Genomic DNA, 14,007 nt, shown 5'->3' with positions numbered 1-14,007 from the left:
CTCAGAACATGTGCTACCAACCGATCCCTTCTTCTAGTCAAGTTGTGATACAAGCCCCTCTTCTCCCCAATTCTATTCAATACCTCCTCATTAGTTATGTGATCTACCCATCTAATCTTCAGCATTCTTCTCTAGCACCACATTTCGAAAGCTTCTATTCTCTCTTGTCAAAACTATTTATCGTCCATGTTCCACTTCCATATATGGCTACACTCCGTACAAATAGTTTCAGAAACGACTTCCTGACATTTAAATCTATACTCAATGTTAACAAATTTTTCTTCTTCAGAAACGCTTTCCTTGCCATTGCCAGTCTACATTTTATATCCTCTCTACTTCGACCATCATCAGTTATTTTGCTCCCCAAATACCAAAACTCTTTTACTACTTTAAGTATCTCATTTCCTATTTTATTTCCCTCGTCATCGCCCGACTTAACTCGACTACATTCCATTATCCTCGTTTTGCTTTTGTTGATGTTAATCTTGTACCCTCCTTTCAAGACACTGTCCATTCCGTTCAGCTGCTCTTCCAGGTCCTATGCTGTCTCTGACAGAATTAGTCATCGGCGAACCTCAAAGTTTTTATTTCGCCTCCATCGATTTTAATTCCCACTCCTAATTTTTCTTTTGTTTCCTTTACTGCTTGCTCAATATACCAGATTGAATAACACCGGGGATAGGCTACAACCCTGTCTCACTCCATTACCAACCACTGCTTCCCTTTCATACCCCTCGACTCTTATAACTACCATCTGCTTTCTGTACAAATTGTAAATAGCCTTTCGCTCCCTGTATTTTACCCCTGCCACCTTCAGAATTTGAAAGAGAGTATTCCAATCAACACTGTCAAAAGATTTCTCTAAGTCTACAAATGCTAGAAATGTAGGTTTGCCTTTCCTTAATCTATTTTCTAAGATAAGTTGTAGGGTCTGTATTGCCTCACGTGTTCCAACATTTCTACGGAATCCAAATTGATCTTCCCAGAGGTTGGCTTTTATCAGTTTTTCCATTCGTCTGTAAGGAATTCTCGTTAGTACTTTGCGGCTGTGATTTATTAAACTGATAGTTCAGTAATTTTCACATCTGTCAACACCTGCTTTCTTTGAGATTGGAATTATTATATTCTTCTTGAAGTCTGAGGTTATTTCGCCTCTCTCACACATCTTGCTCACCAGATGGTAGAGTTTTGTCAGGACTGGCTCTCCCAAGGCTGTCAGTAGTTCTAATGGAATGCTGTTTACTCCGGGGGCCTTGTTTCGACTCAGGTCTTTCAGTGCTCTGTCAAACTCTTCACGCAGTATCATATCTCCCATTTCATCTTCACCTACATCCTCTTCCATTTCCAAAATATTGTCCTCAAGTACATCGCCCTTGTATAGACCCTCTATATACTCCTTCCATCTTTCTGCTTTCCCTTCTTTGCTTAGAACTGGGTTTCCATCAAAGCTCTTGATGTTCATGCAAGTGGTTCTCCTTTCTCCAAAGGTCTCTTTAATTTTCCTGTAGGCAGTATCAATCTTACCCCTAGTGAGATAAGCCTCTACATCCTTTGTTCTCTAGCCATCCCTGCTAAGCCATTTTGCATTTCCTGTCGATCTCATTTTTGAGACGGTTGTATTCCTTTTTGCCTGCTTCATTTACTGAATTTTTATGTTTTCTCCTTTCATCAATTAAATTCAATATTTCTTCTGTTACCCAAGGGTTTCTACTAGCCCTCGTCTTTTTACCTATTTGATCCTCTGCTGCCTTCACTATTTCATCCCTCAAAGCTACCCATTCTTCTTCTACTGTATTTCTTTCCGCCATTCTTGTCAATTGTTCCCTTATGCTCTGTACAACCTCTAGTTTAGTCAGTTTATCCAGGTCCCATCTCCTTAAATTCCCACCTTTTTGCAGTTTCTTCAGTTTTAATCTACAGTTCATAACCAATAGATTGTGGTCAGAGTCTACATCTGCCCCTGGAAATGTCTTACAATTTAAAACCTGGTTCCTAAATCTGTGTCTTACCATTATATAAACTATCTGATACCTTTTAGTATCTCCAGGGTTCTTCCATGTATACAACCTTCTCTCATGATTCTTGAACCAAGTGTTGGCTATGATTACGTTATGCTCTGTGCAAAATTTAGACTATCTTAAAGTTCTATTTCACGTGACTTAGTAATAAGATATCTAATACGTAAGTAGGACAAAGAGCGTAACTCCACCAGTGTACGTATGCTACGGCTACTGACAAACCATCGCGTTGGTGTTTGTTTGCATCCATTTACTCTTATGATAAACAGGGAACAGCAGCAGGCTCACGTCCGCTATATGTGACATAGAAGACGCTGAACATACGGAGAGCTGTGGTGCAAAGATGCAGGATCAACCTCAGGAAGTGGAGCTTTATGCAGTGGTGGTGATATTTGGCTGTGTGGTGACCTATAGGACGAACAAAATCTACTATTTTGCAGAAATCTGCCGGGTAAAAGTACTGCCGCTGAGCTGCGGATGAAATAGCAGTCAAGGCCGCCGAATACTGGGCCCTGCACCCAATGTGAGGAGAATGACGTATTTTGTTTTATTGTTTTTTTATTTTTTGTCTGTATTTCATAAGTTCTAGATGAACATATTAATTCTTGTATTTTCGTTTGTATTGCTTTCTGTTTTACTTTATTCAGTTTTCTCTGTAATGGATACTTTGTATGTAACTAAACTCTGTATGTTATTAACGTACTACCACTATTGTAATAATCTCACGTCCTGAACACGTAAAATACGTAAATAACTAATCATCTTTTGGATCTGTAGCTCTTGTCCTTTCTTTCCACATTTGCAGTTGAATTATAGGGTACGGGTTCCCCCTTTCTTCCAAATATGAATTCACATGCCACACTTGTCAATCACTACATACAGGAAAAATATTCAGAAACTTCAAAAAAGATACTCAGAACACCTCAGAGCCCTAAAACGTAACAGCACGTATAACACATTTGCTGACGACCTAACAGCCCGTAACCACCATCCAAACAGATTTATAAATACTGAAAACCAGACACAGCCTATACCACTAGCTGACAATAGAAGAGAACTTCCACACACAGAAGGTAATAGCAGGAAGCAAACACGTTTTAAATGAAAACACTACGCTCTGTAAAGGCACATTATTTAACACATTAAAGGTACTTTACAGAAACAGCTAAGGCACACACAGACGCACAAGAGAGAGAAAGGTAAACAAAATTCAATTTGGGCGCTAAACTCTCTCGGGATCAAATGAACGCCTGCGGGGTTAGGAAAAACAACATAGTGCTCACCGCATCTCGCGAAGTAAAAAGGCGTTTATAAAGAAATAAATTACATTAATACGTGTGTGCAGTGTCCACGGAATCCAAAAGAAGAAGGATCAGTCACAAGAAAATGTGAATAGTAACAAATATACACGTAAACATTTTGACACGCAAAAATTCACGTTTTTGAAAAATCAAGGGATGTGTTAAATCGCCGATGAAACTTACATTTACATCGTTTGGTTTGCAGATAACAAGCTATCAGTGCAGGAAACTACAGAGTTGATCTTGCATAACCACATAATGTAAAATCACGGTAAGAAGCAAAAATAACAAAAACTTTCTTTAGGCCTCAATTGTAAAGTCAATTATAACCTAAAATATTTCCACTTTTTACAGATTTTCAATAGACAAAAAAACGCACTGATAATGGCAGAAGGGTGCTGAAACATGTTTCGCTAAAAAGATAAATAAGTGTTTCCAAAAGGCGGAACACACATCCTATAAATAAAGTTAGAACATCAAGTAGCAACTTATACAAGAATACTTCAAAGAGTAAGTTATACATGTCATGCGACGCTAACACCATTGCACAAAAGTAGTGGCACTCAGTCAGAAGAGAGTACATGTTCTGGTTCTCCTGCAGACAAACCTCTGCTGCAGGATATTGAATATGTGCATCACATCGTATGAGTGAAATGGCGCTGCATCATAGACAACAACGTTCAGGAACTCAACTGCAACAATCACAGATTTTTTATACGAACACGTCCACACACCATGGGTGACTGTTGGCTCCGTGACGACTTTGAAGAGTAGTGCAATGCTCGATAAAAAGTTACTTATCATGCCACGATATTGTGTAGCTTACTTTTTGAAGTCCTCTCGTATAATTTATGAAAGATTTAGGAAACTAAGGGAAAGGCTGGAGGAGAGGCGTGATACGATAATAACCAGGGAGAAATGCAAGAAGAGGCATGTCCTGCACATGTAGCAAATTTTGGGGTAATAAACAGTTCAATGGATAATTAAGCAGCTGTTGATACTGTAAAAAGGCGAGCGAGGAGAGAACTACAACTCTCACAATCACTGCATCAATAGCATAAGAGGTAGACGAAACTGATCAATAGTCAGCTGTTTGTCAGGACAAAAATTTTCAAGGTAAGTGCTTAGAAGTGCTGTTCTCCTCCCCACCATTTATGCACTAGCAGGGATGCATGAATTTCTAAGGCAGACTTTCGCTTGGTTTTAGAACTAGAGTGGATGTCGTGTCATGCAACATTAAAGTTAAGAACAAGGCTCAGAATTAAAAGTAATATCCATGATAAATGTATCTGATACCAAATATGGGTCATTTTTGGTAAAGTTTTAGGTGGAGTAATATACGGACAATTTTTTGCTAAGACCTTCACAAAGAAACAGAAGAAATAGCAGGTCATTTGTAGTTTTTCATTTGTTCTATGAAATGTCAATTAAACGGCTATTATGATATGCCCAGTTTCTGAGTTACAGTTAGAATAACAAGCTATGTATTATCACCTATGAAAGTTAAACTACATGGAAAGTCACCCGGGAGTTACGTGCAGTGTCCTGATGGGGACCCAGCACATTTTCGCCACAGTGGTTTAGCCTGGTGATGAAAGTCGTCTATGTCTTCCATACCAGGAGTGTAAGACGTCGAGGAATCGTTTGAATGCTGTCTTGTTCGCGTGGCTTCGGCTTTCACGTTTTTATTTCTGATGGGACCAAAATAATTATTTTTTAGCAACTGACTTTTTATTTACCGATACGCTTGACTATCGTGTTACGGAACCTTGGGAAACTTTTCCACTTTATTTGGAGACGGTTGATTGTTCATGAAAGAAAGTGACAATCCATGACCAGACTAGTTCAGGATGTATAGAAGCAATACGAGGGCATTTGTAGTTTTTCATACGTCCTATGAGCTGATGATACTAAAAAGAAATCCTATGAGCTGTCGGTCGCAAACAGTTAGATTACCTTACGAATGAAGCTCGCCGCGACACTGGTGTAATTTCCTACATTATTTATTATGCTACAAACCGGTTTTCGGTTGCTACGCAGTCACCAGGCAGAAAGGTGGCTGTGAAATATTGTAGGATCAAAGATTGTAAACTAGTGCATTTTAGAATATCGCATTTTGTTTCCAAAGACAACTGTTCTTAATGTTTGGTTTTGGACAGAAAAGGAAAGGAATTATTTCAGTTAAAATGTGTAAAATCATTGAACTAAGACAAAATACGTGACACATAAAATAATGAACTGTATAAAGATTATGACAACTGTTCTGAGAAGGAAATAAGTTGAGCAAGGAACTTCGGCGACACGTTCCACGGTAATGGCAGGGAAAATAATCTTGTTTTTAGTGGTTCCAATATTACAATCAGGTAATATATAAAAATAAGATTAAACGAGTGAGTGAAACATGTGTGATTACGCAAAGTAAGAATTTTTAATAGGGAAAATGCAATTGTAATGAATGGCGTAAAGGAAAAATGGACATGTGAATATAATGGGTAATTTACAGCGAGGTCTGGATGGGATTATGGGTGGTATCAGCAGTTAGAAGTGGCGAGTAAGAGAACTGTGTCTGATCATTCAGTACTAAGCTTGGGAAACTAAGATACGTTTATTAATTTCCATTACTCCAAGGCATTTCATCTTCCTCCCCTTATGTATATGTTGCAGGATATCATGTTGCAAACTCCGTCCTTCTTTAAGCAGATGGTCTGCGAATGTAGAGTCTGCTTGGTAAGTTTCTAACTTCTAGTGTGTTGCCAAAAAACAGGTGTGTATTGTACTGCTAGAATGATCTGTATAGAGTTTGCCACAATTGCAAGTGATTTTGTATAGTCCACTTTTTTCAAGTGCTGGAGTGCTGTCTTCAGCATTGGGAAAAAAGTGACCAACAAAGCTTTGTACATAACATTATGTCTTAAAGCTCCTGGATTTGAGCTTTCTGACCTCATTTAGAGATAAATTTCCTGAATATGGCATCGTGCACAAATTATTGAGGTATTGAGGTGGTGAGCTGAGTACTTTTAAGTACGCACGAGAATAATCATTTTAAGTGTTTCATATCTGATGTGCGAGTTTTAGAACAATTCCTACGGTTAACAGAGCCATTGTGAACCATCAAAATGTGGTCTATGCTAGACACTCATTAGAAGCAACGTGCTGTAATTTCATTCTTTGTTGCGGAAAAACGAATCATACCGAACGTCTCTGAAAGTTTGTGTGGAGCATATGGCAATGAACAATTGACGGAAGTATTGTTGGGCAATTTTTAATCGGAGTTAAAGCGTCAGAAAAGTGCAGAAATTGAGCTCTATGATCTGTCAAGTTCGGAACGTTCTATCACAACCACTGCTCGAAACAGTGAATCGCACGGATGTCATTATTCGTTCGGGCCACCACATAGTAATCTGACCGTTGGCTCTAGGGCTCAGATGAAATGATCGTAATGTATTATTGGCCGGGAGGTCCGTCCGGGGAAGTCGGCCGCCGTGTTGCAAGTCTTATTTCACATGACGTCGCATTGGGCGACTTCTGCGTCGTTGATGAGATGATGATGAGCACAACACAACACCCAGTCCACGGGAGAAGAAAATCTCCAACCCGGCCGATAATCGAACCCGTGCCCGCTGCATGGAAGGCAAGCACGTTACCACTCAACTAAGCAAGCGGATGGCTCTAGGGCTATCGGTGAGAATTAGATGTGCGTGTGGTATAACCGAGACTCACTGAATACTACAAGGTCTGCTCAAGATAGGTTCCACTAATGCCTATAACAGACGACAAAATTCAAAGTCAAGCCATTTGATTAGAACTGCTCAAACAGTTTTGTGTAAATGGGGTGGCCTTTCTGTCACGTATCATTTTATGTGGAGAAAACAAAATGGCAGCCACCACCAGTAACACACACAAAAAAAAAAAATCAAAGTGGTAGACTCTTCCGGCAAGTCATGATCGCGTTGATGTCATTGTCGTGGATGTTTTGCCAATGGAATTTGTCGTCAATTTCGGTTGGAAACCATTGCCTCACCCATCCTATAATCCAGGTCCAGTATTGAAAAACAGATGTAAATTGTAAAAGAAATTGTGACTGATCTTGTCACCAATTTCTAACGCTTTGGAAGAAATATGTTCTGAGCTGTAACACCTGGTAGTGATATTCATGAAACTTAGAATCAGAAGCCAGGCAAAGCCTACGAACTAAATGAAATGCCCCCATGTGCTCTATTATAATATTCTCGAAACTCCACGTTGGTGCTTCTTATGCATTCCCCAGTAAAAGATAGTTTGACTCTTATCAAAAGAAGCCACAGATAATATAGAACATGTAATCGGCACATTCCTGCCCGGATTCACAGAGAACATTTCATCCCTGCTTGAGATGGCTAATTTTTAATGTTATCGAGTAAGCAACGTAGTGAATCAATTTTTTTAATAACATCTGTCCAATGTATGTACCAACAAACATATGTCCTCAAACTCACCTCTACATCTGGAATGGTAATCTGTATAAAAGTAGTAACCTACAAGACATAGGAACAGTATGAATGTACGAGGTCATGCTAAAAATTAATTCCTCCATGTATATTAGACGGTCGACTTTCTCCCTTCAGTAACTCAAATTGCAACGTTCTGCCGCTATAGCACTCTGAATTGTAGTGTGTAAGATGGCGATGTGTAACGCAACTATGTCAGTGCGTCACAAACAGCATGCTGTAATCGTGTTTATAACCGCAGAAAACTTGCATAGAAGGTTAAAAGTTGAGTCTATCCACACCTGTAATGTGCTATGTTGCAGTTAATCCAGCGTCTGTATCAGAGCTCAAAGTGCTTCCAAAACGTTAAGAACTTCTTCGAGGGCTTCATTTTCACAGTGATGAACCGTTGCATGCAAAGGTGCGTTTGTGGCTACATTACCAAACATTCTGCAGCAACAGCATGAACAAACTCTTCTTTCGTTGGCAGAAATGTGTTCGTCGCCGGCGTGACTAGGTTCAGAAATAAATTTGTATGTATGAAAAATAAAGATGTGTACTGCTAATAAACTTTCTTTTATGTAAATATCTTTAAGAGTTTTCACATTAAAAATTCGGAGGCTTTACTTTGCACCATGTCCTCCTAAGCTGTGATTTTCACCATACCCACTCAGTGTTCACGTTCTTTGACGTGAATATTTCTAATGACACACTTAATGTATCACTATAAGATTTCAGTCATTTGAGTGGAACCTGTGGTACCAGTCGTAGGTAGGAATGGCTATGAAGTGATTATTTACATTCGCAGAACACAATTTATGTCGCCAAGCTGCATTACCTCCAATGTCTCCTGAGGCTGCGTTAGTTATCTATGAAAAATAACTGTTTCTCTTTGCAAGTACTACGATTTGCGTCTGCAGAATTAACTGTTATTCACCACTCCTTTTAATAATAATCCAATACCCACGACCAGGACAAATAACAGTAACATACTCGGACTTAGCGCACTGCGTAAACAGCATTGTACGAGATATTTGTCGTTTCATGTAGGCGATATGCGGGTAATGTACGTTCCACAACAATTTCCGCAAATGTGACGTCACTTTGACGTCACGCGCAATATCGACGACCGCAAGATCGGCTATCGAATTTATGACAAGGAAGAATATGAATATTATTTCTCCTCGATTCACTCACAGCAGTTTAAAATGTCCTCTTAGTTTCGTACCTAACCATACACTCGGAAGTCGCTGCATATTCGGAAGTAAAGGAGACAGACATTTAAGATAAGAAAAATAAAATCTTACTGCAGCTCGTTTTATTTGCACCATTTAAAGCTGTACTCTTAGGTTCCAGGCTAACCACACATTCGGAAATCTCCATAATTCTGAAATAAAGGTCCAATTATTAGCGAAAAGGCAGAATATGAATTTTATTGCTGTTCGTTTCAGACGCAGCAATTACAGGTGTCCTCTTAGGTTCGTGCCTAACCACACCCCTCGGAAATCGCCACACATTCGCAAATAAACAGTGAAATATTTGTGACAAGTAAGAACATGAATGTTAATGATCCCCTTTTCACCCGCTGTCCTCTTAGGCTCTCTCATAACTACACATTCGAAAGGCGGAGATAATCGGAGATAAAGATCCAAATATTTGTGAGAAGGAAGAATATTAATTCTATTGTTACCAGTTTCAGTCGCAGAAATTTAGGCTGTCCTCTTAGGTTCCTGCCTAACTACATACTCCGAAGTCGCTAAATATTTATTTCATCTTTCGTTCTCAGATCAGACTGAATGTAAATAGCATCAAATATTGCAGAACATACTTATATTACACTCGTAAGAAAAAAAAACATAACAGTTTCGCAACGCTAAGAAAAAAAATCATATAACGGGATGCGAAGCAACAACATTTCGACTTCAGAAACCACGACCTTATTTATTAGGCTAGCACTCATTCATGTGTTGTTTAACTGCGGGCTTGTTTATCATTCGATCTTGAAAGCTTGTATCGTTAATACGTTATTAAGTGCCATTTAATGATAATGGTGAGGCGTTGGTGATAAATGTTCCATGTTCCATTACATTGAAATGGCATACTACAAATTATAAAAGAAGTATGTTTCATTTTTAATTTGCAGATCATTGAAGATAATAACACACTTTTAAGACAGAATTATTCTATGAAGTCATTAACTGTCGATAAAACATTACGTGATAATTTTATTACAGCATTATTTATAATAAATAATTCCAAGAACGAGGTGTTTTTGTAAATCTCTGGTACCGCCAGTATCGAATGCTAACAGACGTGGCCGATTATGTGATGGTCGATATTTTGTATGGCGTCAAAATGACGTCACGTTTGCGGGAACTGTGAAATGAGTGTTACCCGCTATATGATCTCTTCACAGATTTTCTTGTTCTACAACAGTAGGGAATGATAACCTCTGTATAGCATACATGAAGTTATATCTCTGACCGACAGCGAAGTTAGTTGTTTGTGGTTAACAGAAAAAAAGGCATGTATGAATCACACGTTAAGGACGACAAATATTTCGAATCCGAAGATAAATGTTGAATCCCTAGTAGTTTCATTGGTGAAATGCTGTTAACGGACTTCGGAAAAGAGGTGCGGTTCAAAAAAATTCTCAAGTAACAGAGTAAGTGCAATAGAGCAGGTTTTCACATCGCGAGAACAAACGTTAATAGAAGCTTATATGCACTTGTATTAACAATCTATAGAATTAATAATAGTTTCCAATCTAGCTAGGAGATATTTAAATGAATAGTAAATTATTTGGAAGTGTAGACAACTATGAAATTTTTGTTTGTCCATTTCTTGAACCCCAACGCAAAAATGATTGGAAACAATTGCAGTCAGTCGCGAGTTAAAAAATATGTGCCGATATTACGTAATTAGTATCTGTTGAAATGTGTAGGTGGCATTCCTGTTTTGTTAACGACAAATCTTTCTTTTACTAGTTACCTGCAGAGATACCTGAAGGCCATCTACGGTGACTCGGATTTGAAAAGAAGACTGGAGAAAGGCAATTTGTATGAAAGAGAAATTACCTGAATATTTTTGACTGATACGCGAGGCCGGTAAGTGAGCCCCGTTAAATTCAGTTAGCCCAGTTAACAGGATGCAGTAGAACCTTGCACTGTGTCACACGCCCAATTAACCTCAGCCATACTGCCATAACAGACACTTGCTACCAGGGGTCAGTTGAGAATTGCCTATACTACACTGTAAGAGATTAACGTGAAAGAGGGTAGATTCTTGAATTACAGCTTCTATTACCTTTAGGGGGAGTTAATTTAAGATGCATAGAGCCCTTTCCACGTTACTGTAATTTTTAGATTGAATTTTATATGAATGCAGGAATTCGTTCAAATATTTCATTTCACTATAATGAACATCTAGGATAACCATCTGCTACCTCTGCTTATTTGTTTTTCTTGTCAGACATATCAGATAATCTGTAGCTTACCCGGCTGACGTAAGTTTGCTGAAATTTACTGTCGTTCCAGCCGTGTTTTTCTTGCTGTCATTCTTATCTAACATCAGATTCTTCAGTCTTTATAAGATTAGTTGGTGACCTAAAATTGGTACTAGGTAACTTGACTCTATTTAAGCATTCATGCAGTCCCAGGGCCGATAGCAACGCGGCCGGCCGGGCCGCCACGGCCGCTACAGGAAGAGCCACTTGGGTTAACGGATGTGAAGAAAATCCCTAAGCTGAGATTTGGATGGCGGAAGCTAGCCTAGCCTTTGTGCAGAATATGCTTCAGGAAATGTCGGAGTGTCAGGCACTCTTAAAGATGATTAAGTTACAGATCTTTGTGATTCGACAATAACTCATATCAAATACTAACTGAAATCTGAATACATCGGCTATCTCAGATAAATGAGGAGCATTCAGTGACACAACAATGTATCAATATCTTTAGAACTATCTACGTTAGTATTTCATAGCAAATAAATATTTTCACAGTGCCCTCTAATAACTTTTAATTGCTTCATGCGTTTTCAACAAAGAATAGCTCAGATGACAGTACTATAATTATTGTCCCTGAAAGCTACGTGCCTGTATCTATTCTATTTATTGACTATGACGTCATGTATGTACATCGTATTCCTCACATTCCCACAGCCAATGTATACAGCTTGAATACCTCACACATTGTCATACATTTGTCGCTATTAGATGAAAATTTACTGTTTTTCCAGTCATTTTATTTAAACGTTGACCCCAAGTGCTATTAAAAACATAGTAATTTAAAATTGGTCAATCGGTTGTGTTAGCTGATACCATTGTTGTAAGGAGTGTCGAAAGACGCTTCTGTCAAGCAGGCATAACCAATTGTTTTAAACAATACTTAAGAACAATCTGTTTGCCATTTATCGCAAGAACAGTTGCGCAATAATGCTGGCTTACTCATTTATGAACCACTGTTACTTATATCTGAGTATAATGGAATGCTTATGACATTTCTTTATTTAAATATTAGTATAATATATCATTTTAATCCGGGAAGTGCTATCAGATTGCCCTTTTCTCACATGATATACTGCGAGCTATGGGTCAAGGGCAGAGGGCAGATTTCAGTTTTCCAGAAAGCATTTGAATCAGATCCGTACAGCTTAAGGACAATATCCTATTCTTGGTGGGGATGACCTTCAGCCAGTAAGAGTTGGACCGTGGCGGATCAGGGCAGGACTCGAGTGGATGCTTTAGCGACTGGAAAAAAAGGCAGATGACTCCAGTAAATACGAAGGGTACAAACAAGAACGGACCCGCAAAATCATAGACCAATATCTCTAACTTCGGTTTGCTGCAGAATCATTGAATACATTCTCAGTTGGAATATCATAAACTTTCTTGAGACCGAGAAGCGTCTTCACGAATGATCATGGTTTTAGAAAGCATCGCACGTGCGAAACTCAGATTGCCCTTTCTCACATGGTATACTGCGAACTATGGATCAAGGGCACCAAGAAGATTCTATATTTCCAGAATTCCGGAGAGCATTTGACAAGGTGCCTCATTGCAGCGTATGGGATAAGTTCACAGTCATGTAAATGCCTCGAAGACTTCTTAAGTAATAGAACCCAGTATGTCGTCCTCGACGGCGAACGTACATCAGTCAAGGGTATCGTCAGTAATGCCCCAGGGACGTGTGATAGGACCGTTGTTATTCTTTGTGTACATAAATGATCTGGCGGACAAGGTGGGCAGCAATCGGTGGTTGTTTGCTGATGATGGTGTGGTGTGCCGACACCCCCGGGATAACAAGGCCGCCCAACAGTGTTAGTGACGTCACACTAAGCGGCCCATAGCCGACGCAGCAGTCCACGGACACCTCCGTACAGACGCGCCTCATGCTAACGATCTTCTGTCCGTCATACAGAAAGGAGCGAACTATAATTCGAACCAAATACCAAACTATATATATTCTTGTGAACAGCATAAAGATTCATAACGAAATACCGATTACATATACGGGCAGGAATAAGTTTAATCGATTGAGGAACTTTGCCACTATTTAATAATTGTCAGAACACTCACATACAGGTGGTGACAAATGCCAACTGACAGCAGGACTTAACATTTTCAAGCTATTACACTGAAAGTAAATTATCTTAAACACTGTCATACATAGCAAAACCTACACAACTTTCGTTTACAAAAAGGTAACAAGAGTTCGCTTTATCTCATAAAACACATGACTATTGTGAATTTACTCATATGTTCATGGTGACAGCTCTTTTCAAGAATTTTTACGAGTGTATCCCCAGTAATAAAGAATGGAAACAAAAGATAGATATCAAATAATCTCCTTTTAACATAGACATCACTGAACACAAGATTCTGTCTTGCACTGTGATACTAAGGGACTGCTCTTTCCTTTAAAAAAAGCCTGACAATTTGAAGTTCACTCTGCTATTGAAGATACACTTCTTGAAACAATATTAAAAATGTTATGAAACGTAAGGAAATGAAAAACAACCAAGTGCATTACATGTAAGAATGTGAGCAAAAGGCTAAGGCTCTCTTTACTTACCATTTTCAATCTCCCTACAGCTTATTTCCTTTTCCACGTAGAAATCACCAACTGCAAGTCTCATTATTGCTGTCTGTTACTAACAAAGTGCTTTTCTATTTAGAAAACCTGACAATTTGATGTTCATTCTGGTACTGAAGACAAACCCTTT

At 38.9% G+C, this 14,007-nt stretch overlaps 1 protein-coding gene across 1 annotated transcript in view; it reads right to left on the bottom strand.

Annotated features, from left to right (window-relative positions):
* Positions 1 to 13,175, bottom strand: part of LOC126101459 (hemicentin-2-like) — a 496,135-nt gene extending 482,960 nt beyond the window's left edge. The window contains exon 1 of the mRNA XM_049912112.1: positions 13,072 to 13,175. Within this exon, the coding sequence (XP_049768069.1) occupies positions 13,072 to 13,175 (104 nt within the window). The remainder of the gene's footprint in view (positions 1 to 13,071) is intronic.
* Positions 13,176 to 14,007: the final 832 nt, after the last annotated feature.

The sequence above is a fragment of the Schistocerca cancellata genome, chromosome 9, assembly GCF_023864275.1.
Source record: "Schistocerca cancellata isolate TAMUIC-IGC-003103 chromosome 9, iqSchCanc2.1, whole genome shotgun sequence".
NCBI classification, from domain to species: Eukaryota; Metazoa; Arthropoda; class Insecta; order Orthoptera; family Acrididae; genus Schistocerca; species Schistocerca cancellata.
The sequence above is the reverse complement of the archived record's forward strand: the minus strand, read 5'-3'. Positions and strand labels throughout refer to the sequence as shown.